Source organism: Girardinichthys multiradiatus, chromosome 22, assembly GCF_021462225.1.
Source record: "Girardinichthys multiradiatus isolate DD_20200921_A chromosome 22, DD_fGirMul_XY1, whole genome shotgun sequence".
Lineage (NCBI taxonomy): Eukaryota > Metazoa > Chordata > Actinopteri > Cyprinodontiformes > Goodeidae > Girardinichthys > Girardinichthys multiradiatus.
Window position 1 is genome coordinate 25,789,792 of NC_061814.1, and position 12,020 is coordinate 25,801,811.

Below are 12,020 nucleotides of genomic sequence, written 5' to 3' on the forward strand. Positions count from 1 at the left end.
TTATCAGCAGGGAAAGGGAAGTCCTTCAAAGTTGATGTGAAGATGGAGATAAATGCAGGGCAATCCTGGAAGAAAATATTAGAGGTTGCAAAACACTTAAGGGTTAGGCAGAGGTTCATCTTCTAGCCAGACAGCACTAAACACAGAGAGCTACAAGAAATGGCTTAAATCAAGTAATCTATGCTGTGATAGCCTTGTCAAAGCCCTGACCTAAAAGCAACTGAGAATCTCTAGCAAGACTTCATAATTGATGTTCACAGACACTCTTCATCCAATCTGATTGAGGTTGGCCTATTTTGCAAATATGAATAGTTATATGAGTCTATCACATAAAATGTCAACAAACGACATTGAAGTCTGTGGTTGTAAAGTGACAAAATGTGAAAAGTTCATGTTGGGTGAATACTTCTGCAGAGGTCTACGTTTAACTTCTATGTTCTTGCAGAGAATAGTTAGTTGTTCTCCAGGCTACTTTGTGATTAATTCTTATAATATGCCATGCATTAACAAGAATGAGGCAGGAAGCATCAGACAACTTAGTGTGAGTTGACGTTTTATTGATTCACAGTAATGATGAATGAATGGGTTATGATTTGACTCAGACAGTGTGCATCCACAGTTATCTGAACTTCCTTCAGGGCAGAACTGTAACAAAGCTTATCGCCGTCATACCTAAAATTCTTACCTCCAAAGTAAACATGTGGGTACAAATTAGTTTTTGTAAGAGCACCAATGTTTCATTACTGCTCTGGTTTTTCTGTTGTCATCACAGCAAAATTTCAAACTAGTCACATCATATGAAATATTTTGTTTAAATGAGGTCAATCTCCCTGAGAGTACAGCCTTCCATGAATATAACTGTCTGTCAGCGCTTTTTGGGTTTCACTCTCAGCTTTAAAGACACAAGCAAAACTGGCCAGAGAAAACAATATCCCAGTGCTATGCATAGAGCATAGGTAGCAATACAATAAAATGAAGAATATGAACCAACTCATGCTATGGAATAACATACTTTTAAATAACACAAACAACAGACAATGGTATGTCAAAATCAAAAAGCACATAACAGCAAACCATTGAATTCAACATTTCTGGACTTTCAAGAAAAAAATATTTTAAGAGCATTTAAAAATATGAGGTTGACATGAAAACATTATATTTTAGTTATTAAACTGAAAAATAAAGATTTATCTTGTTAGAAAATTTATTAGGGCTACATCTGACTTTATGAATAACATGCATTAAAAACTATCCACTAAACCATCTGAACAGGTTCAGGCACTAAGACAAGCAGTCAAACAAATCAAGCAGATTAAAGGCTGGGAGAGCAACATTAACATAAATCCCATGGAGCTCTTTTAATGTTTGTTGAGCTACTACTTATTTAGAAAAAAGAACAGTGTACAGTAGATTTCAGAAGGCCTGTTTTTGTTAAAACGAGACCACTGTTTACTGCTTCGAAGCATGAATAGTTTATTTTCCTCCCAAACATGTTGTTTTTGTTGAGGAGCTGAAAATGCCAGTCTGTGGTCTACATGAGGCTGCCAACAACAAGACAGCTTTTTTTAAGTAAAAACAAATCTACCTCTGAATAAATCATTTACCAAATATCACCTCTTTCTCAATCTGTCCTTCACTCCCTGTATCCCTCACTAAATCTCAGATAATCAGTATCTCTATAGTACTTTACGCAAAGATGGAAATCCAAATTTCTGTCTTTTCCATGATTGCTTAAGTAACAATTCCATGGTGTTTCTTTATAAAGCACATGCTGGAGCCCTCAATCGTAACCGTAACCTTAAGTCTAACCAAACAGAGGTAATTAAAAGGCTTTTTATATGCTCTCAAAACCCAGCCTGCCTGTCTACCACAGTACTGTGGTTTTGTCAGACCAGTTTTTCCTCCCATCAGAGAGGCTGGAAGAGGAAAACTGTACAGTTACAATTGTTTTAATGACTAAGATAAATAGTCATTTATTCATTAGATAAATACATCTACAATTATTCATCTACATGATGGACATCCTGCAATGTACCTTAACTACTGCAGAAGAATTTTACCTTGGAGTAGTATGTTTGGAAAAATAGAAAATATTTTAGATCAAACGCTTTAGCTAAGAATCTATTAACTGGTCATGAAGTGTAAATTCCAATAAATAAAGTAATAAAGAACAGCATAAATCGCACAATGAACAAGAAGACCAACAAAAAACTTCTATTTGACATTACTGGATATAAAATAATAAAGTAAATTTGAATAAAAACCTAAAATTTAAATTGTATGGTTAGTTAAAAAAGGGAATTAAATTTGAATACCTGTTTGAAAATAAAGTGCTTTCTTCTATAAGAAAACCTGACCTTCTATCGTCTTCTCTAAAGGTGAAGAACAACATATTTCATAAACTAATCAAAGATAATTTTGTTAGAATGAAAGAATTGTTAAAATAAAATATGCCTGTTGAAGAAACTTATTCAAAATATACTGTACAAAATCTTTCATCTGAAACTCACTGAGGTTAATGAGACATAATAATACAGTATCGGTTTGAAAAAATGAAAGCACCAAAGTTCAATATGTCAACTATAAACTTAAATGAAACATTGTGTAAACTAAAGCTAACAGCCAAAATTTGTGGAACTTTCCCGCAAAATGTGTATAAAGCAGTTAATCAACCTTTTGTGACTAAATTCACACAATCTTATCTCTTGATGATACTTTTCTCAGGATTTATATCATCCAGTTTGGGAATTTCTGTTTACTATTCATATAGGCTTGTTTTCAATATCAGATTCTGTAATTTGCTAAGATTCTGAAGAGTTAAAATCTAAATCTAAAAGTTTTCTTCTCCTTTACTAGAGCAAAAAAAAAAAGTGTTGGACAAAGTGGCACCTTTTTCGTCTGCTGCTGATGGATGTTTTAGTTAGTACAAGATTTCCTGCAATGGTTGCTGCTGTCACATGAAGTGTTCATGAATATTTCACCCAGATCTCCAAGGACCTGAGCAGGAACCATATCGTTATGTTATTCTGGGTCCTGAGGGCATTTTGACCGTAACCCACTTTGAATCGTCTCTGTGCTTCACTGGAAGGCATTTACACTGGACCCTGGAATGAGCTACACAAAGTTGTTGGTGATTTGCCTCTGGTGCTCAAACAGGTCTTCAGTCTCTGCGCTGTAAGCATCACCTGTAGAAAATAAACCACACTAATGTCAGGAATAATTAGAAATCTGATCAAATGGAAAGAATTGACCATTTTCAGTCTTTACCTGTGTGACAGCTGTACATGTAAGCTCTGTGGCCATCATATTTGCACCGACATCTCATGACATTGTTCATAAAGTCAGATTCAGCCATGTCCAAGGAGGGATTAACTTCCACCTGCAAAGCATGATATTATAAAGGTTAGTCTTCCTTCATTGGGAAAGTAATTTAAAAAACATTAGTTGCACTAAAGAGAGAAATTGGTCAAAGTTCGGGGAAAGATGAGAAGAGCTAAACATAGGGCCATCCTGGAGAAAACCTGCTACAGACTGCAGATGGGTTCAAAATGGGGAACAATTTTACTTTCCACCAGGACAAATATGCTAAACATACAGCCAAAGCTGGAATTAAATGGTTTAGATCAAAGCACATTAATGTGGTAGTCTCAGTCATGTCAAATAAGGGGTTAACCTCCAACCAGCAAAGCATGACCTGATTCATTGTTGGCCTCCCTTCACTGGGAGATTAATTTTAAGAAAACAGTAGCTGTACAGAAAAATGTTAAAATTGGCTGTTAATAAACACCTCTCATGGCTGTTATTGCTTTTATAGTCAGTCTGTTTCTCAGCTTTAAACAGATGGACTTAATGACTTTTCCATGCAGGTTTCCAGTTTGTAAAGATAAATACACTGTGTGAAACTTTAATATAGACCTGAATCCTGGTCAGAAGAGATGAGAATAAAATCCAAGATGCTTTGATTTGATTGATTTGTTTATTTTGTTGGTCAGTAATGACATTGGAAAAACAAATGTTAGCAAACAGCTAGATAAATTAGAGACTGAAAAGTGTAGGCAGGAGGGTTATTACACCTACACACGTCAGCTTCCACAGTGTCTGTGTCCAGGTTATGTGCTATGCTAGGCCTTGCTGTGTTTTTTTGCTTTTTCCTTTTTTTTCCTTAGGGTGTGACGGGCAAGTGCTCCTGGGCAGGTGCTCCTGCACAGGTGTTCCTCATTCTGACAGCAATCAGCTGGGTTTTTAAGGAGTGGAGAACCCGTTGTGTTCACCTAGTAGTAAAAAGGCTCGACCCCTGCTCTAATGCAGTTTGTGGTTTTTCCCAGGAAACTAATCGTTTCGTTGTTTTCCCTTGTTCTACAGGTCTTGCCCAGTCGGGGTTCTCGTGGAGTAACTTGCGCCTGCTTATCCCCGAGTCTTGTCTTAAGGAGAGTGGAAACCCAGAAACCCGACACCTTCAGACTCATGGTTCTTGCTCTCTACCTCTAAGCCCATCCTCTCAAGGAGAACCATCGGACCCAACTCAGAGGAATATTCACCTGCCTGTCCACCCTCCATCGTTCGCCTCAAGTCACAGCGGAGTTTTTTTCCCCGCGGAAGAAAGGACAGTTTTCTAACTGGAGATCACGGGAACTAGTCGGCTCACTGCCAGCCAACCACAGACGCTGTGGGGAAGGACTTATTCTCGTACCTCCTTACCCAGCCTCTCACTGAGTAAGTCCATCTAACAAATCACTAACGGCAAGATTTTTTCCCCTGAGTCTGGACCCGTCTACATTTGTTTTTTGCCTGCCTAGATAACTCCAGTATTGACCCACTTACCCAGTTCCTGGTTCCCGTTCATCCTTGCATCTACTGTTTGAAAATAAACTGCTTCAAAACTTTCTCTTTGCCTCTCGTGGTTGTGTGGTATCAGAGTCTAAACCAGCATTATGACAACACATCTTTGTTGCTTTTACAGAAATGGCAACACCTAAAATATGCAATACTTTATAGAGATTGTTTCTCACAAAATAATCAAACCTCAGTTTGATATTTGCTTAGTGAGATGGAAACTGTATAAACCATGGTGGAAGCAGCATCATGCTATGGGATGGTTTTCTTTAGCAGGTATGGGAAATTATGGTCAAACCATACCATACCGCTTTGTTTATAAAGCACTCTAATAACAACATTAATAACAACAATAAAGCTGGCCAAAAAGCTGCAACATGTTAAAATAACATTAATTAAAATAAAACAATTAAGCCTTACAGCCAGAGTAATCAATTATTCCACTGTAAGACAAAGCAAGCCTATTTGCACTAATACAAACTCCATTTATAAAGAAAAAACAGAAAACATGGGTGTAAATACAGATATACAGTACTGTGCAAAAGTTTTAGCCAGATGTGAAAAAGTTGCTGTTAACAAAGAATGCTTTCAGAAATGGAAATGTTAATCATTTATTTTCATCAATCAACAAAATGCAGTGAATGAACAAAAGAGAAATCTAAACCAAATCAATATTTAGTGTGACCACCCTTTGCTTTCAAAACAGCATCAATTATTCTAGGGACACTTCCACACAGTTTTTGAAGGAACTCGGCTGCTAGGTTGTTCCCAACATCTTGGAGAACTAACCACAGATCGTCTGTGTATGTAGGCTTTCTCACATCCTTCTGTCTCTTCATGTAATCCAGGACAGACTCGATGTTGAGATCAGGGCTCTGTGGGGGCCATACCATCACTTCCAGTAATTTGTATTCTTCTTTACACTGAAGATAGTTCTAAAGGCCGTTGGCTGTGTGTTTGGGTTCGCTCACTTAGCATTTTGTAAAAACAATAATCATTTATATTTCTGAAAGCATTCTTTAACAGCATTTTTTCACACCTGCCTAAAACTATTGCACAGTACTGTATATATATATTGTTTTTTTAGCTTTTATTTTATTCCTTCTAAAATTAGCAATGAAGTGTACAGTATCAAGTGCAGCACCAATCCTGTGTCTAATTCTACCAAATCAAGTACAAAAACTTAGAAATTACACATCAACTAAGTTTCTCTTCCCGCTGTCTCAATACGTTACCCACAGCTTTCTTTAAGAAAGTTTTGCCTGTCATAGCGTCTGATTTGATTCAAAAAATAAGTGTCAGGTGTTTTCCCCAGGCCTTAAAAAACAGCAATTACCAAACCACTGTAGAAAAGGAACAATCTGGAAAAGTTGCTTTTGCAAAATTAGAGTCCTATCTCAAAATCCCATTCATCAGCAAGATTATTGAAAAACTGTGTTTCAACAGTTAAATTCCTGCATAACAATGACCAGCTGCTTTGACCATTTCCAGTCAGGTTTTCTTTCTCACCACAGTACTGAGACTTCCCTTGTCAAGGGGTTTACTGACATCCGTATAAATGCAGACTGTGGAAGAACCACAGCGCTGGTATAATTGGACCTCAGAAAAGTATTTGACACTGTTGATCACGCTATATTACTAGAGTGATGGGAGAACTTGGTCGGTCTTTTTGTTATAGCACTTGACCGGTTTGAGTCTTACTTAAAGGACAGGGACTGTTTTGTGTTAACAGGTAACTTTACATCAGAGTTGACTAAAATCCCATGTGGGGTTCCCCAGGGTTTCATCCTGGGAACCCACCTAAGCAGTATCAACATGCTCCTCGTGTCCTTACTAAAACTAAGAAAGTAGAGAATAGACTTTTAAATACATATGTTAGTTATTAAATCCCTGAATTGTTTAGCACCAAATCACTTTCAAGATTTGTTGTCGTATCCATCTTCCAGACCATGCAGGTCTTCTGGTTCAAGTCTACTCCTCATCCTCAGAATCAGAACCAAACATGGAGAAGCAGCATTCAATTTCTATGCTGTACATAGCTGGAAACATACAGGTTAAAATCCAATTATTTAGAGTTCCCTTTGATTGTTCTATGTGCCATTTTATCATGTCACTGCAATGTACTTTTTTATATTTTCTGTCAGTGCTGTGTACTTTTTCATCATGTAACGCACTTTAAATTGTCTTGTTGCTGAAATGTGCTATATAAATAAATGTGCCTTGCCTTAAAGTAGATATTTATACCTAATGTCTGTACACTGTGAGCATGTGAAACCCTGCTTGTGCACACAAGCTTGGCCAATAAAGCTGATTCTCATAAAACAACAAGTAAATAAAAACACAGACACAGTCAACATCTCACACTGGGTTAAATGCCTTGTAAAGAGTTTAGGAGGTGCAACAGAAAAAGATCTGTCACTATTCGATTTACACGTCTTTTGAACCACTAAAAGCAATAACCTGAAAGATTGAGATGGTACATGTGTGTTAAGGAGTTCGGGAGAGATAAAATTGAGCTAGATTACTACTAATAAATGAGTGAAGCTAAATACAGATCCATTCTAGAAGAAAACCTTTTCGTGGCCCCAAAAAACTTGGGAGCAGGTTTACCTTCATTCAGGACACAAAAGCATTCATGTGTTAAAGTTAGTCATGTCCAAGATCCCACTGACTTCAACCTGCATGACTTGATTCCTTGTTGTTCTCCTCTTACTGGGAAAGTCATTTTAAGACAACAGTAGTTGCACGTAAAATTGTAGGAGGGGCTATTATTAAACAGCACGAGTAACTGCTATTGTTTTTATAGCCAATCTGCTTCTCAGCTGTAAAAAGACGGCTGGATGACTTTTCCATACAAGATAAATAAATGTGCTGAACTTCCACATGGACCTGATGCCTTTCTGGATTTCCATATATGTGACCATTTAAACACTTGCTTTTAACATGTTTCATGGAAAGTATGAAACATGGAAAGTATAAAACACACTGGTGGATCTTTAAAGAAAAGCTAATTGTAAAAATGTTTATAGCACGTCCAAACTTCTTTAGATCTGGCCAGACTAAACTGGCCACTGAAGAGGTTCTCCAACATTTACAGGGGTCTGATGGAAATGAAATTATAACATGGTGCAGGGTTAAGCTCTTGCACAGGAGGAACATGCGCTTTGCCTCGTACCACCATAACGCTGCAAAAAATAAATACAGTTTTAGCCTAAAAGGCAAGTCTGTTGCAATAGACCAGTTATGCGTAAGCGTGTTTATATGTCTGAAATCTGTTTTATTTTGGGTGCTACCGTACATGTACTAATGGAACGTCATTTGCAGAGCAGCTCTGTAACTGCTGATACAACCATTCTCCTAATCTGGCCTACTGTGAAGCCATTTACTCCAATAGCTGCTCTGTAAACTACTACGCCCACTTTAAGTACAGGTTACAAATAGCTTCTGGGAGAAAGAAGCCAATATACACAAAAATAGGAGAAAGTTTTTTTAAAAACACAGTGAATGCACAAAAAAGTGTCTCTTCATTATTTTTTTTTTTAGTAAATTTCAGTGTTAGGCCTGTGTGTACAGGTCAGAAGGCATCTATTAGCTAGAGAGGAGGTAGTAAAAATAAAAACAGGGCAGGAGGAATTCTTTGGTGGCAAATTAGCCGATCCTAATGGAAAGGGGTAACTAGGTGCTGTTTGTCTAAAGGAAGCCAATAGTTACTTTGGGTAAATTGGTGTGTTTCTGGCAGGTTCAAGAGCAGGCCTGCTGTTTTTCTTTTTTGTAAACCCTGGATCTGAAAAATCTGACATTATCTTCACATTACAACATAAAAGAAAGATCACAGCGAGGACAAAGAGTGCTGCTTTTAAAGATGTTTGTTTTACAGTTTTTAGGCCTTACTGAAAAACTTCTTCACTGCTTGGCTTACTTTATGTTTCTTGCACTAAACCAATATAAAACTCTATGATTAAACCTCACTCAACATACTTAAAACACATTGAGTTGGAACAAGCATTTACATCTGTGACACATTGGCCCTGAGCAAATTATACCAAACAGAATAAAACAAATATGCATCAATTAAGAAATACTGACCGTATAAGAGCAATAATCATCAAATGAAACCATTAACATACTGGGCGACAGCAATAATTAACAGCTGGTTCAAACTGTGAGTGTCACTGTAACATGTCTCCCACAGCTTGGAGGTAATTGGCAGCTTGCTAAGATTTGAAGAACACCACATAGCACAGCAGGATCAAGGTTTGGACATGGAAATTGATGATAATGGGGGTCGGAGAGTTTGATCTTTTTCGGTCTGCTAGTTGCAAAGACTTGAAGGAAAAAAAGCGTATGAACAGCACAGGTAAAGATTGCAATAAAGGTAGTTTCCACATCTAAGCGGGTCACACTAACCTCGACATTCTTTAATGTGGATGTTGTTAATGTAGGAAGAAGATAGATAGCTATTTTTGGGTTCAACGAAGTGTTAAAAAATAAACCAGAGGCACAAAATATGTAAGGTGCTGTAAAGGCATGTTGGCTGCTCATTTAGGCTGCGACTTTTAAAAGGGAGTTAGACTTAGGCAAAAAATATAAAGGCTGAAGGGAGTGCAGGAAAGTAGGTCTCCTATTCTAATATGGAACATGCTGGATTTGGAGATAATAGGAACCTTTCGAAAATCACTAAGGTAAGGGTAAGGTTATTTTTTCTTTTCTTTTTTAGGCTCAAGCTGCCTTTATTTTTCAGAGTATTTTTTGATAGCAGTGAGACAGGAAATGGTGTGGAAAGTGTGGGGTAAGGGAGTGCAGAAAGCATCAATGGGCCGGAATTCGATCCCGTAGCAGTCTGCGTCGAGGACTAAGGCCGCCATACATGGGTTGTGAGCTTAGCCCCCGAGCCACTAACGCCCCACCCTATGATAAAGGTTTCTACAAATAATGCCCACAGAGACTGATGTTTTAAATGCTGTTAATCGTGGTCATTAAAGGGAAATCAGAATTTACTAAGAAACTCTGATTGGCAAACATAGTTTTTAATAAAATTTTTAATTTAAGCATATGTGTTATTTTTGCTAAAGGTTTGATGAAAAAATTATTAAGATTCCACTACCTGCATGTTAAACATTTGCTGCTATTTATTAGCCAACCTTGACAGAAAGGCAGGATATCAAAAATCAGGTCTAAATATTCTACCTGCATCTCTGTCAGGCTAATAGCTTTTGTTGTACATGCTTGTTCTAGTCAGATTATTGAAAGAAGTCTGAACCATGAACCTGTAGCTGAGGTGTATAGCGTTATCACTGAAAATGATGTGGCTCAAAATAGCTGATTTGGTAGCAAAGTCCACAGATTTTCACTAGTCTAATTACTTTAAAAAGGAAGCGAAACCACCATATGATACCTGGCATTGTTAGATTTGTGAGATCTGCACAACACAGAAAAAAATAAAATGGGAGAGTTAAAAACAATCTCTAACCTGGAAAATGTAGTCCCCTGGTCGCACGTCTGTCACGTCAACCCACTGACAGTCAATATCATGGCGATAGGTGTCCCAGCAGCCCACAGAAATGCCTTGGTCACCCATATTGTAGCAAGAGAACCTCTTCTGGATTCCTATAGCACACATATACTAATTAATTTATTAATGACAACATCAAATATCATTTAATACTTGAAGCTCGTTTTATTTTTAGCAGTCTTCATTTCTAATACACTGCTTGTTATTTAAATATGAGATATTGTATTTATGACAAAGTAAATGGAGAGTGGACAAACACAAACTGCAACAATGTTCAGTTCAATTATGTTCAGACAACTTTATTAATCCCAATGGGCAATTAACTTGTAGCCTACCAGTCCATACATTCACATCCACTAACCAAACTCATAAATTAATTGAACAAAAATACAGTAAAAGTCTACAAAAGATAAACATACAAAACAGACAACAGTAACAAAAAAAACATTTGATAAGGTCGATAAAAAGATTTATTAGAAAATGATTTAGAATCATATTAAAAACATTAAAAGAGTTAAGTTTCAACAGCAAATAGTTCCTGTGTTGGCTTCTCTTGACAATTAGATTTGTGTTTACATCAAGCTTTAACCGACAATCAAACACACAGCTGATTCTGAGCCCTGAAGAAGGAACAAGAGGGCTGTGTCATCAGAAAATGTAACAATTGAGCTCCTATCCTCAGACATTCTGCAGTTATCTGTGTCGATTTTAAAAAAACAAGGGGGACAGGACACAACCATGTGGTGAGCCTGAACTTTAAAGCCTGGAGCTAGACATGAAAATCTAAAGGCAATAGTAAAAGCTGGTCTGGTAATTTAAAATATGTGGCTGCATTTTGTTAAAAGCTTGCATGTGAGTTTGGTTTATCCAGTTGCTTGTACAATCTAAAATGAAAAGCTTTTGGATCTTCAACACCTTTACCAGATTGGTAGGCAAACTGCAAGGGGTCCAATTTGCCATCTATATAGGTTACCACCAAGTCCAATGGGTTGATACATTAACCACAGTGTGCAAATCTGAATAGCTGGTAGCTCAAATAATTCAATTGATTTCCTAATTGGAAACAGGATGACTTCATGGACATTACCATCAGGGCAGTATGTGTCCTCCAGACAGAAACTGGCCTTGTGTCCCTCTGCAACCTTTGTGCCATTCAGCGTCAGCAGATCGTAATGGGTGAGCACCTCGATGCTGTGGTAGTGCCTGTGATGTCAGAGGGGAAAGTCCAGGTGACAGTCTGAGTATGCTGAGTGTGAGTATTTACATGACCGAACACTGGCTTCCTATGACTGTTACCCCTATGAGCTCACTGACTGAACATGAGCAGGGTGTCACCAGAACACCTCTTACAAAGGCTTGTTTTAGGGCCAAATTGGTTGGGCTAATTATGCCTTCTAAGTGAATAGAGTGCTTTGAAACTTTCATGCATAAGTACATTATGCTAGAATAAACTGAGGCATACCTGAGCTTGTCCCTTGCATGACTCGCAACTTTGGGACTTTTCTTGTTCATCTATCACTGCCACAGACAAGCTAACAAATCAGGAAAGGTCCTGTTGGATAGCTGTTAATATTGTTGATGCTACATCTGTGTTTGTAGACATACAGTACAGACCAAAAGTTTGGACACACCTTCTCATTCAAAGAGTTTTCTTTTTTATTCATGACTATGAATA

General features: G+C 37.5%; 2 protein-coding genes across 2 annotated transcripts in view; one reads left to right on the forward strand and one right to left on the reverse strand.

The window, feature by feature from the left end:
* Window positions 1–4,883, forward strand: part of golga7bb (golgin A7 family, member Bb) — a 92,255-nt gene extending 87,372 nt beyond the window's left edge. Inside the window, exon 8 of the mRNA XM_047351057.1 lies at window positions 4,363–4,883. The gene's annotated coding sequence lies outside the window, so the exon portion shown is untranslated. The remainder of the gene's footprint in view (window positions 1–4,362) is intronic.
* Window positions 537–12,020, reverse strand: part of loxl4 (lysyl oxidase-like 4) — a 37,030-nt gene continuing 25,546 nt past the window's right edge. Inside the window, exons 12-15 of the mRNA XM_047351053.1 lie at window positions 11,433–11,548; window positions 10,304–10,440; window positions 3,268–3,379; window positions 537–3,185 (exon numbers count right to left, since the gene is read on the reverse strand). Of these exons, the coding sequence (XP_047207009.1) occupies window positions 3,115–3,185; window positions 3,268–3,379; window positions 10,304–10,440; window positions 11,433–11,548 (436 nt within the window). The 3' untranslated portion in view covers window positions 537–3,114. The remainder of the gene's footprint in view (window positions 3,186–3,267; window positions 3,380–10,303; window positions 10,441–11,432; window positions 11,549–12,020) is intronic.